At 53.8% G+C, this 12,750-nt stretch overlaps 1 protein-coding gene across 2 annotated transcripts; it reads right to left on the reverse strand.

The window, feature by feature from the left end:
- Positions 1–179: 179 nt before the first annotated feature.
- On the reverse strand, positions 180–12,443 carry FDFT1 (farnesyl-diphosphate farnesyltransferase 1). 2 transcript variants are annotated; one of them, XM_027697815.1, is made up of 9 exons: positions 12,271–12,443; positions 10,889–10,986; positions 7,108–7,291; positions 5,079–5,207; positions 4,263–4,454; positions 3,356–3,532; positions 2,956–3,108; positions 1,651–1,847; positions 180–1,302 (listed from the first exon to the last, which is right to left on the reverse strand). In XM_027697815.1, the coding sequence occupies exons 1-9, from the start codon at positions 12,370–12,372 to the stop codon at positions 1,293–1,295; spliced, it is 1,242 nt and encodes a 413-aa protein (XP_027553616.1). In that variant the 5' UTR covers positions 12,373–12,443; the 3' UTR covers positions 180–1,292. The 2 variants fall into 2 exon arrangements, with proteins under 2 accessions (XP_027553616.1, XP_027553615.1); XM_027697814.1 differs by lacking the exon at positions 180–1,302 and having other exon boundaries at positions 1,438–1,847.
- Between the last annotated feature and the right edge of the window lie 307 nt (positions 12,444–12,750).

Here is a 12,750-nt window from a genome sequence, read left to right on the forward strand (position 1 = left end):
CCCTGGTTAAAATTCTTCCTTCGTGTTTGGCACGCAGGGCTGTGCTGAGATACCCTGACTTGGCAGCAAGGAAGCACTGGAATTGCATCTGAGCTGAGGGTTTGTAACTTGTGTGTGGAATTACTGGTGTAAAAGAAATGACAGCCAGAAAAAAAAAATCCGACACTTTTTTTTTTCCGAAAGAAAACTTTAATCTCAACAAGACTGGAAGCTGCACAAAGAGAGCTACCGCAAGTTTCTTCAGAATGACAGCTTAAAACTTATCTACATTGGTACCTGTGGAGTTGAGGTTCTCCTTTTGAACAGCCTGGCCACAGGGGATGGGCCTTGCTAAGGCCACCAAACTGTCCCTGGCAGCTCTGTCCTGTTCCAGGACGTGGGCTCTCCTTCCCTTCACGACAGCAAAGCAGCATTTGAGGGGGGTGGGTAGGGACCTTGACAACAACCATCCACCCCAGGATAACAGGACTTGCCTTTAAAGGGTTTTTTTTTCCTCTTTTAAGTCCAAATGTGTCTGATGTGTCAGCCTCTTCCAGCTCTCACGTCAGTGTAACCCAAAGCACCATTCCAAAGCCGGAGCCAAGCAGGCCAGGGAAACCTGCCCTGGTCGCCCCCTCAGGGGCTCCAGTCTTCCCAGCCCATGGCAGGGATTGCTGCTGCCTTTCAGGGTGGCCAATGCCTCCCCAAAAAACATCCCACGAGGGACAGCGGGGTGTAAATCCTCACTCCCCTGCCTTGGTGTGCCACCACCACCCATCCCCTCGGGCTGAGCCCAGACCCAACAGAGGAGTCAGGCCTGGGGTTATGAGCTCAGGGCCATGCTGGCATCTCCCTCCTCATTTTAACCCCCTCCCCACTACTAAAATAAGGGCTTTGCCAGTGCAGGGGTCATCTGTCACAGGGCAGGGAACTGCACAGCTGCCTTTCAGCTGGGGGCACATTTAAGTGGACAGAGCATCTCACCTTCTATTTCTTTAACATTAAAAAGGCTTCTTTCAGCATCCTTCAGCACAACAGAAACAGCACTACTGCCTCTGCCTGCTTCCAGGCTGCAGGATGTCAACCAGCCTGGGCTGAGGGCCAGAAGGTGGACAGAGCTTTTTCCCTGGATAAGAAAGCATGTTCCTCTCCCAGCTGAAGCAGCGTCCTTCCAACACGGGGCAGGCACGGGAGGCGATGGGGAAGAGACTGCCTAAGAAAGGGAGGCAAAACCCTCGGGGTTTTGCTCAGCTCTGAGCTGGAAAAGATGCCTCAAATCTCAAGGAAGAAAACAAGCAACTGGAGTTTCTATTTCAAACCATCCTAACAGAGAAAAAAAAAAAAAAAAAGAAAAAAAATAAGAAAACCTCAGGTAAAACCATCCAACAGAAAAGAAGGGGAAAAAAAATAACTCAACCCCAAACAATAAGACTCCAATCAGCACTTGTAACCATCCAAGCAGCTGGCAAGGGCGGTGAGGATGGAGTCCAGCAATGCCACAGTGTTACCCCGGGGCTGCAGCTCACCGGGGGGGTCCCATCCTCTCACATTCCCAGTGCCCAGGGCCTGGCCATCCCCACGGATGGAGCCTCCTGCCCCTGCTGCCCACCTGCCAACCAGCTCTCCCCCCGCCCACCCGCTGCCCATCAGTTCTCTCCCGCCTGGACGTACTCCTCGGTGGCCTTGGAGAGGGTGCTGAGGTACTGCCAGCTCAGGGCTGCCAGGAGCATGGCACAGGACAGGTAGATGGGGGAGTAGTGGTGCCGGGATGCCATGGAGCTGCCGGGCAGGCTCATGGCGCGGATGGAGGCGATGACCTGCTGCGTCTTGTTGGAGGAGGGGTCGGTGCTTGGGATCTTCTGGTAGATCTAGGGAAGGAGGAGAGAGGAGCTGTGGTTTCCACGCAAAGGTGAGGAGAGAAATGAGAACACTGGGTGGAAGGTTTAAGGGCCACTGTGTCCTCAAGAGGAACCTCGGTGGTGGACTGCCATGGAGCACCGGATGCCTGGATGGGTCCAGGGAGTCTCCCTTGGGAAGTGCACTAAGCCAAGCTGCCTCTTGAGGGCACCCCATGACGGGACATGGACCACACAGATCCCTTAACCACCAGTGGTGTTACTGGGACCAGTGGTTTTCACCCTGCAACCCTCACTCACTGCACACGTGCTGCAGCCCAGCTAAAACCAGAGGGGACACCCCAGCGTGTGACTGACTGGAAACAGCCACATCCATCAGCTAATTCCATGGTCTTTTGGGTTTTCTCTTCAAATCCCATGGCATTTGGGAGAAGTGTCTGCACGAACCTTAGCAAGGTGGGCACAAGCAGAGCCACAAGGCCAGCCCACAAGGGCAGCTCTAATAACCCATAGTTTGGGGTCTCCCTGGTACAGAAGTGATGTCTTTTTGACTTAACAGCCCCCACTGGATTTGGGGTTTGGGGAGTGGGGCGGGTTTTTTCCCATGAAACCACTCAGTAGTTGTTCCTCCACATGAATTTTTAACCTCCACAAGACCTTAAAGTAGGGAGTAAGAAGGTCCCCCCTAAGCCTCCTTTTTTCCAGGCTGAGCCCCCCCAGCTCCCTCAGCTGTTCGTGGTGCTCCAGCCCCTTCCCTAGTTCCATTCCCTTCTCTGGACACACTCCAGCCCCTCAATGTTTTTCTTGCCATGAGGATCCCAAAACTGACCCCAGGATTCAAGGTGTGGCCTTATCAGTGCCCAGCACAGAGGGACAATCACTTCCCTGGTCCTGCTGCCACACTATGGCTGACACAGGCCAGGATGCCACTGGCCTCAGTCTCTACTTCTCATCAGAGGCCCAGATGTGTTCAAGGGAACACATCAAGCACCCAGTTTGGTCCCTGAGCTAAAGGATACAAGGAAAGGATTAACAGAGTCACCACACGCATTCCCAATTCCACACCAAGAACGGGCACAGGAACAGCCAGAAATTACTCAAAGCCAACTGCTGAACCCACCTCTTCCACATACTGGTACATGATGGCTTTGACAGCTTGTATGTTGGTAGCATCCATCATGAGGGTGACGGCTTGTCCCTTCCGGATCTTCACCACGCCCCTGAACACCTGCTTGTTGTTGTAGCAGGCAGCCAGCGTGGCAATGGCCATCACCTAAGGACACACATGGAGAGCCTTTACTGCACTGTGAGGAACGTGCCAAGAGCTCACCTTGATTCTAGTGACATTGATGGCAAGACACTGGAACGGAGCCACAATCTCACCAAGGGCAGAAATGGTAGGTACCAGGAAAGAAGGGAGAAATGGGAGAATAAAACAGGCTAGAAACACATGATCCACAACCTCCTTCACCTCCAGCTTCTCACCAGACGGTGAAGAACCACTTGAAAGCAGAACTCACCTGGGGGATGGCGCAGAAGTTGAAGACACTTTGGTTTTTCAGGCGGGACAAGTAGGTGAGGACGTCGGGGACGTGGTGGAGGGCATTGGTGATGAGCTCGTTCAGACACTGCACGGCCATCTCGATGTTCTCCGGCTTGGCCAGGTCCGAGAGCTTCTGGGCGTATCTGCTCCAAACCTACACACCAAGGTAGGGACTCATGAGCTGGAGGGGACATTCATGTTGTAGGAGAGACATCAGGAACAGCCTGAGGTGTGGGAGAGCAACAGGAAGCACCAGAGACCCACAAGAGCCTTGAAGGGCTACTAGGATAAAGGAAAGCAGGAAGGGCAGGCTGTGGAGACGTGACGGTGGCCTTGGTGGATACAAAGGGGTTGTAAAGAAGGATGAACTCGTCCCCACATCTTCTCTAGGTAGGGCAAGGAAAAGACAAGGCACACATCAGACTGACACAGAATCACAGAATGGTTTCCTTAAAGCTCATTAGACCAGGTTGCTCCAACCTCCGTCCAACCCGGCCTTGAACACTTGAGCATCAAGAAATGCTCTTTAAGAGAGGTGAGCCACTTAGAAAAGGAACAGAAAAATTCCTGGAGGATCAAGACAAGCAGACAAGCAGCTGTCAGGCACAGGTAGAGCTAATCCTGCCTTTGGGAGCAGACCAGGTACCCTCTCGAGGTCTCACTCAGCCTTATCCTCCCTCATTTCTAGAGCCAATCTAACAGAGAGAGGAAAAAGCTGCCCAGCAAGTTCTTGGCAGTGTGAGGAGACATCACCTCATCCCTTCATGTGTACCCAGAGAGCTGCAGACAGATGTGGAACTTGTCAGGCAGCTGTCATTAGAAGAACCATTGTTACAGAGAAGATGCACAGCCAACAGTAGTGATTTGATGAGGTTTTCCCTCACCTCTCTTGGCCAGAACTCCCTTCCTTCCATCTGGTCCTCCAGGTAGTCACGGATGATGTTGGTTTTCTGCAGGAAGAGGCCCATGGAGTTTGCCAGCTCTGTGTCCTGCCCCACAATAGAATCTTCCAGCTCTGATGCAGAGAAGAGACGGGAAAGGCCGATCCCCACCAGCCCAGCAACGTAGTGACAATACTGTGAGGTGCCAGGTTGGGAAAGGGTGGGAAAAAACAAGATGAAAGGAGCGGTTACAAAGAGCTGCCTGTTTGCCACAGGGAGTTTCACAAAAATGATGTTTAGAAGGAACTGACAGTTGAATTTTATACAAGTTCTCATGGCCTTCCCTGGGTTGTCTCAGCTTTGCCATGAAAACAAAACATTTTCCCAAACACCTCACTAAGGATGTCCCACCAGGGTGTCACTCTGCCTCCAGCAGACAAATGAACAGCCCATGGGGGAACAACTGATGTGATGGGTCACCCAAAATGCATGCTGGTGGGCAACACCAACATTCCACACCATCCTCCTGTCACCCACAGGACCATCAGACTCTCAAAGCCTTCCCAAGCCCACACAGCCTCCCTCATCCAGCTGTTGCCACAGGGATGCTCTGTCTCCTCTTTCCATGGAGACACAGTGAACCCTACATGGAAGTGTTCTAAAGATGTGTGGATCTTGCACTTGGGGACATGGTTTAGTGGTGGTCCTACCAGTGCTGGGGGAATGGTTGGACTCGATGATCTTAGAGGGCTTTTCCAACCTTAATGATTCCATGATTCTACTCATGTTCAGTCCAGTCCTCTGTCCAGGCTGACTCACCTTATCCCATTCATGCTGAGAGTCCACTTTTTTCTCCAAGAACTCCGCCATTCCAACACCCATTTTGTGGCAAATATCTGAAATCACATCCTGGTAGACTTTTGACAGGTTCCTGAACTCCATGGAGATCTGGAGCATGGCAAAAAAAATAAAAGACAGCGTCAGGAAAAAACAGCTTTATTAAAAAATCAGAAAAATACTGTTTATCAGGCTCTAATCCTGCCCTGGCTAGAGATCTGGGACAACTCCCCTAGCCAGAGTTGTTTCAAGGTCCTTGGAGCACAGGCTCAGTCTGTTCTCAGTCTAAACGGGACGGGCTCTGGAGGGAGATCAGACACAGCAACATCTTTGGGAAGGCTCTGTGGCCTTGGACTGGTATCATCTGGGAGCTGCAGGACAAAACTAACTACACTTGGTGCACAGAGTTGTTTCCTTTTGTAATTTGAGAGCACTCCATCACACCAGCCATGGGAAAAAAAAACGGGGAGGTTTGTGGTGCTCTGTTCTCCTGAGCTCCCTCCAGCTCTGGCTTCACGAGGCACATTTTCCACCAAAAAAAAAGCATCAAGCAATGGAGGAAGTGTGAAATCTTTCTTTTGCATGCCCAGCAACATGGAATCACAGAATGGTTTGGCCTGGAAGGGAGCTTAAAGGTGGTCTAATTCCAACCCCCCCTGCTATGGGCAGGGACACCTGCAAGGTCTCAAATGCTCTCACACTGCAAAAAAAGTTAAAAATTCCATCCTTGCCTTCCCAAAGCTGTGGAGCATCACATTTTTTTGTGCTAAGCTTTATTCTCCCTCAGGGAGTAACTGCAGCCAGCCCAGGGAGTGTGGGCAGTAAGGACAGCAGTGTGGATGATCACAGCCCTGACATCACTGCAGATCCAGGTTTTCCTCCTGGCTCTATCCATGGCTGCTGGCACGTCCCTGCCCTGTGTCTCAGTCTGTCTGTAAAATAAATATTTCAGCTCTGCTTCTGCCTCAGTGGCTTCAACTCCCTACAAAGAGAAGCACAACCTACAAATACCTCTACCAAATATTATTAGAAGTTTTTTCCTATGAGGGTGGTGAGGCACTGGCAGAGGTTGCCAAGAGAAGCTGTGAATGCCCCAAAAATATTTAAGGTCAAGTTGGATGGGGCTTGGAACAACCTGGTCTAGTGGAAGGTGTCCTTATCCATGGCAAGGGGTTGGAATCAGAAGAGCTTTAATGTCCCTTCCAACCCAAACCGTTCTGTGATTTTATGCTCTGCACTTTGAGAGTTTAATGGTTTGAACATGGCCAGACTTTCTCAATCAGCCTCTGGGCTGGAGAACAGGCCCCAGAATGCTGTGGCTTGCTTGGCTCTCTGTGGCTTCCTTTCAGAAGGATCCTTAGAGCAGTAACTTTGGGCAATATTGTTACTAATAACAGCGAGAGTGCTTTTTATCTTGCATCATAGAATTATAGAATGGCTTGGGTTCAAAGGGACCTTAAAGATCATCTGGTTCCAATTCCCCCATCATGGGCAGGGACACCTTCCACTAGACCAGGCTGCTCAGAGCCCCATCCAACCTGGCCTTAATATGCACTTCAAAGATCTGCAGACACACTCCTGGAGCTCTAGAGCAGATCCTGAAGGATCACTGTGAACACTGGACCACCCACAAGCCAGGTGCCAGACAAACTTTCCTTGTCTCCCAACCTGTCAGGGGACACAGGACACCTGACCCAGGCAACGCACAATGTTGGGTAACAAACCCAAATCTCTCTCCACAAGACAATGGTTTTTTTACTTTTCCAACAGAAGAGGCAAAAAGCCACTTTTCAGAGCTTGGCACTTTTCCACAGCCAGATCACCTCTGACTCACAGAGTTGCACAATGCTTGTGCTTCTCACTCCAGCTCAGCATCCAGCCCCACGTGCAGGTGATGGAGCTCTTGGCAAGAGCTGTGGGACTGAACAAGCTCTGCAGGCTCAACATGGAGAGACAACCAGGCACCCAGAGGTGCCACAAGGCAGCTGAAGCCAGGAGGAGGATTCCTTACTGTTGGGAAGTCTTCCAGCACCTGCCGGTCCTTCTCCTTGCTCTCCATGTATTTCCACTCCGGTTGGTAGAGGTAGGAGTGGAACTCCTGCAGCATTGGGACCTTCACATCCAAGGGGATGCTCATGTCATCCTCTACAGTGTCCAGGGCACGGAGCACCAGGTAGAATATACAGACAGCATGTCTGGGAGGAGAGAAAAAACAGGAATTCCTTACTTGGGATTCTCTATTGAGCAGGATAAACAGATGAGATGAACCACAGAGCCTTCAGCAGGGGCACTTCAAGCTCAGTATGACACACACTGGCACTTCCAGGTTGTTGATACCTTTGGAAAATACCAGCACTTCCAGCACACCTGAGCTGGGTCAGGAAATCCAAGTTTTCCCTTCGTGAGGAGGACTATGACTACCTTTTGGCTTTCTGAAATGCATATCAGGGAAGGGTCAGGCCTGTCATCTCCCTGAGCAGGGAAGATCCAACCCTGCAAGCAAAGGCAGGACCCAGAGGATAGAGCCTGAGGTCATTTTATTGGAAAAAGTAAATGTAAAATAGGGAAGGGGAAAAAATCAGCCATACTTTTCTCATCACTTCCCCTTCTCTGCACACAGCAGCCTTTTATCCAGTTTGGGGGGCAGTAAAGGGGTGCCTTACTGTGCAACAGGGAACATTAGGACTGGCAGATAGAGCCAAACTACCCCATATTTTATATCTCCCTGCACAAGACATTCAGGCCATCCCGTGTCCCAGATGCTGGAAAGCTGTTTCCCCTCCCAGTCCCACTGCCCCTGCCTTCCCCTATTCCTGCTTCCTTTCCCATTCCCTGCCTTCCCCAGCCCTGCCTCCACATTCCTGCAGCAGAAGCAAAAAAAGAAGTCCTGATGGCAGGAAACAGTGTTTCCAGCTCCGGGATTTATATAAAATAATCCCTAGCTCTCCATGAGCACAGTGATATGTCAAGGAGATGAGGCTTTATTAATTGTTTAACAAATGGAAACTAGCTTGGATTGCTTAAATGCTAATTACTTGGTGACAGTGTTGTACTCCTGGGATGACAATGTGCAAGCAGTGATTAAGCATCCAGGGAAAACTGACTTGCTCTTAGAGCCAATGCTGTTAAATTTGGCTTTTTTTCCTCGATTGAAGGGTATTTAACACCTCCATCAAACCACATATCTGAGGGCTCACAGCAGCTCTCTCATTCCTGTTCCTTTCCATACTAACTGGGCTGCAAAGGTTCATCCAACAGGATCCAAGTGCCCAGGGCTCCAATCCAATTCCAGCAGCAACTTCCACCAGCAGCAATCAAGAAAGGCAGAGCAGAACCTGAAATGCCATCCCAGAAGCAACTCTCACACTGGCACCATGCCAAGGGAAGAGCCAGCAGTAATTCCAGAGGCCAGCATAGTTAAACATTTATTTAACCCCACTTCTGCATCCAGAGCATAACTGCATCCCTAACTTCCATCATATACTGAATTTAGATCCATGGCAATTTTGGCAAGTTAAAGGAAGAAATTTATTACTGTGAGGGTGGTAAAACACTGGCACAGGTTGTCCAGAGAGGTGCTGGATGCCCCATCCCTGGAAATATTCAAGGTCAGGCTAGATTGGGCACAGCTGGAAGCACCCACTTCCAAAGAGCAAGTCTGGATCATCTCAGGGCTCAAGTCCCAGCCTTGTCCTAGACACAGCTCCCCAATTCCCAGGTAAGGAGGTCTCCTTTTTTCCTTCCACCACATTCACCTTGTGACAGTCCAAACCTTCAGGGATGGATCCTGAAGGGTCCCAGGGACAGGTAGAACTGTGGGTCTGGCAGAGGGGGAAGGCAGGAGCATCCCTCTCCTCCTCTCCATCCCCAGGAGAGGAGCTATGATGTTGGCTCACACTCCTCTCCACCAGCAGCAGTTGAGATGTTGGCTCAGCTGCCCATGAAACTGCAGTTTTGAGCCTCCCACCTTCCAAGACAACACCCTAACCACGGAGCAATGAGCTGGACAGGGCCCTGGCCAGCAAAACATGCAGGTTATGGGGCCAAAAAAAATAAGCAAGAAAGAACCAAACATTTCAGCTCAACTACCAGTACCCTGCCTGGCCAGGGAAGCTCTGCTCTGAGCACTCATCTAGAAGTTCTCTGTTTTCTGGGATGTATATCTGTAACCACAGGGGTTCAATTGAACTCCCTGATGGGGTTAACATCAATGAAAGCACTTTTTTGATCCAGCAAAATTAATTCCTTTGGTAAGGTTGCTGCTCTGCCTATTTCTATATCCTTCCTATTTTGTATTTCCATCTTTTGTCCCTAAATTCTCCAGCAGAGCTGCTGTGCTTTGAAAATGAGAGCTTCTCCTGATCTACTACAGCACCACTGTAATTCAACCACCAGCCCTGCACGGCAGTGGGTTGCAAAGATCCTGCAGGAGCATTTTTAGGATGCCAGGTAGAAGTTTCTGTGCCCCGAAGGGAGAAAGCCTTCCTGATCCCAAGGCAAGGATTAAAGAAGAAAAAAAACAGACAAAGATAACTGCAGGATGATGCACAGGGCAGATGGACACTGCTAACAGGTTTCATGGTGTTTTATTAATTGGCCTTTTTTTCCCTTAATTTCTACATTAGCTAATATTACAAGCATGGAAAAAAAAGTTTAATTCTTGGCCCCACTCGTACTTTTCCACACAATTCCAGCCAAACCACTGAATTTCTTTGCCTTTCCTGTAAACCAGGCTGCAGACACCGTTTCATATTTGTTGGACACAGCTATGGGGCATCCAAAATGCCAAACCAGGGCTCAGAATTCCAACAGATCACCCAGTGTTTGGGTTCAACTGCCCGGCAGAGCTGCGACGTGTCTGGTTCAACTTACAGAAGCCCCTAATTTGATGACTAACCCATCTTGGGATTAACTGGCGATTTACAAACTGCAATCAGCAACTACCATGTGAATATAATGAATTATATGGAGAATATTTACATATTCATATGAGGCCCTGGGCCAGCTGAGCTTTGCATCCTCTTATTATTCCCATCTGAAGCTTTCCCTACTATTCCCATCTGCTTTCCCTCACGGGGCAGCAAAGTTTGCACAGCAAAAAATGAGCATGCAACGATCCCTCTCCAATGACTGTGCAGGTTTTGAGGCAGCTGCTTCCAAAAGCACCCTCCAGGCAGGGTCTAGACCCTCGGTCAGCCCCAGGTTTTTCCTCACCTCCTCCCTGTGGCCGGCCCGAAGGCCAGTGCCAGCCTTGGCACTGCCAGGACACATTCCCAGAGTGTCACACACGGCACACGGCCAGGCCCTGTGTTTAACAATCTGCTGGCCAGGAAGCTGCAGTGTCTGTCCCAGGGCTTGCTCAGCCCAGGGACCCAGTTTGGGGGAGGGGGGATGGGGCACAGCCAGCTCGGACGTGAAAAACCCCACGTCCCGCTGCACGGGGTGGGGCTGAGCCCAGTGAGTCCAGGCAGCTCCCGATGGGAGAGGGAGCGTGCCCCACCAGCTCTCCGACAGAAAAAAGGCATATGAGGGCACTGCACGGACCAACTCCTGCCAGCTCTGCCAGGGAACACTGGTACTGGGATGTGTCACACCCACCAGCTCCCAAGGATCCCCAGTATTGGGAGGCATCACGCACACCACCTGCTGAGGAGGAGAATTACACCCACCACCTCCCGGGGATCCCCAGTGTTGGGGGGCATCACACCCACCACCTCTGAGGGAGCCCCAGTGCCGGGGGGTCACTGCACCCCCAGCCCCCCTCCCCGGGACCCCAGCGACCCTCCTCTTACCGCAGCTCTCCATCCAGAGCCTGGATGACGGCGGCGAAGCTACGGCTGGTCTGGTTGAGGTACCGGTAGCAGGTGCGGAGGCCACATCCCAGCGAGTCCTGCGGGCAGAGCGGAGCCCGGGGGGCCGGTTGGAGCGGGGGGGCGGCGGGCGGCGGGGCCGGGGGCGCCGCGGGGACCCCGCGCTGCTGCTGCTGCCCTCGCCGCCGGCCCGGAGCCCGGGGGGGGTTCCGCGGTGGGGACAGGGTCAGTGTCCGCCGGAGCAGCGACACGGCCCGGGACCCGGCCGCCATGGGGGCGCGGCGGCGGCGGGGGGCTGCGGCCGCTCCGCCCCCGGCCCCAAACACGCCCCTTAACCCGCCCCGTCCCGCGGCCGGAGCCGCTGCCATGTACGGGCAGCACCGGGGCAGAGCATCGCTGGGAGCCAGTGGGATGCTCGCGGGGTACAGGGACTGTGCGATGGTTGGGGTTGATGCCGTGCACGGGCAGCACCTGGGCCGAGCATCGCTCGCTGCCGGTGGGATGCTCGGAGCGTACCGGCACCGAGCGATGCAAGGGATGCCCGGAGCCGGTGGGATGCACGCGGGTACCGAGCACCAAGCAATGCTTGGGAAGCCTGAAACAAGTGGAATGCTCGGAGGGTACCGGCACCGAGCAATGCATGAGAAGCCAGCAGCCAGTGGGATGCTCGGGAAGCACCGGGGCTGTGCAATTCCCAGAGCCGGTGGGATGCACGCACCGAGCAATGCCTGGGAAAGCCTGAAACAAGTGGAATGTTTGGAGCCGGTGGGATGTCCAGAGGGCACCGGCACCGAGCAATGCACGGGAAGCCAGAAGGCGGTGGGATGCTCGGGAAGCACCGGGACACCGCGATGCCCAGTGTCAGTGCGATCCACTCAGGGTACCGGCAGTGAACAATGCAATGGATGCTCGGAGCCCGTGGGATACTCAGAGCCGGTGGGATGCTCGCGGGGTACGGGCACCGAGCAATGCACGGGAAGCCTGAAACTGCCGGGATGCCCGGAGCCGGTGCCATGCGCAGAAAGCACCGGAACCGGCGGCATGCCTGAAGCCGGTGGGGTGTACGCGGGGTACCGGCACCGAGTAATGCAAGGGGTACCCGGAGCCGGTGGGATGCTCTCAGGGTACCAGCACCGAGCAAGACACGGGACGCCCGAAGCCGGTGGGATGCCCGGGAAGCACCGAGGACACACACACGGCGCACAAAGGGGTCGCTGCCCACCGGTAGCACCAGGGTCGGTCCTGTGGACTCTAGGCCGGGCGACGGTCACCCATGACAACGCCGCATCCCCGCCGGGAGATGACAGTCCCCCCCACCTCCGTCCCCCCTGCATCCCTCCGCCCGCGCGTCCCTCCGCGCTCACCGGGTCCATCCGCGGCATGACGGTGCGGTAGCCGCCCATCTTGAAGCGCAGCAGGTTGTAGATGTCCTCGGGGTGGCCGAGCCATTTCCGAAGCAGCTCCATGGGGGCCGCGCTCGGTCCCCGCCGCCGCCGCCGCCGCCGCTCCCGCCGCCCCCCTCCCGCCGCTCAACCGGCCCCGGCCAGCCCCGCCCCCGCCGCGCTCCGCCACCAATCACAGCGCCCCTCGCATCGCTCGGTGGGGCGGGCGCGGCGCCCATTGGCAGAGACGCGCTCGCACCAGCGCAGCGCCAGCCAATGGGAAGGCGCTGCGGCTGGTGTGACGGCTGGTGGTGGGCGCTGATTGGCTGTGGCGCGTGTGGGCACAGGCGGGGCGGGAAGGAGCGGCCCCGGAGCCCGAGTGTGAGGGCGGGTCGAGGGAGGGGGCCGCGTCGTCATGGAAACGTGGAGTGGTTCGGGGTAGAAGGGACTTTAAAGTTCATC

The sequence above is a fragment of the Neopelma chrysocephalum genome, unplaced genomic scaffold (genome assembly GCF_003984885.1).
Source record: "Neopelma chrysocephalum unplaced genomic scaffold, ASM398488v2 Primary Assembly neopelma1_123, whole genome shotgun sequence".
Lineage (NCBI taxonomy): Eukaryota > Metazoa > Chordata > Aves > Passeriformes > Pipridae > Neopelma > Neopelma chrysocephalum.

Excerpts from the sequence above, each read along its gene's own strand:
- FDFT1 (XM_027697814.1), bottom strand. The coding sequence starts at position 12,372 with ATGGAGCTGCTTCGGAAATGGCTCGGCCACCCCGAGGACATCTACAAC. Across the intron at positions 7,292-10,888 it reads GCTCTGGATGGAGAGCTGCG|ACATGCTGTCTGTATATTCT; the intron begins GTAAGAGGAGGG and ends CTCTCCTCCCAG. Across the intron at positions 1,848-2,955 it reads TGTACCAGTATGTGGAAGAG|ATCTACCAGAAGATCCCAAG; the intron begins GTGGGTTCAGCA and ends CTCCTTCCCTAG.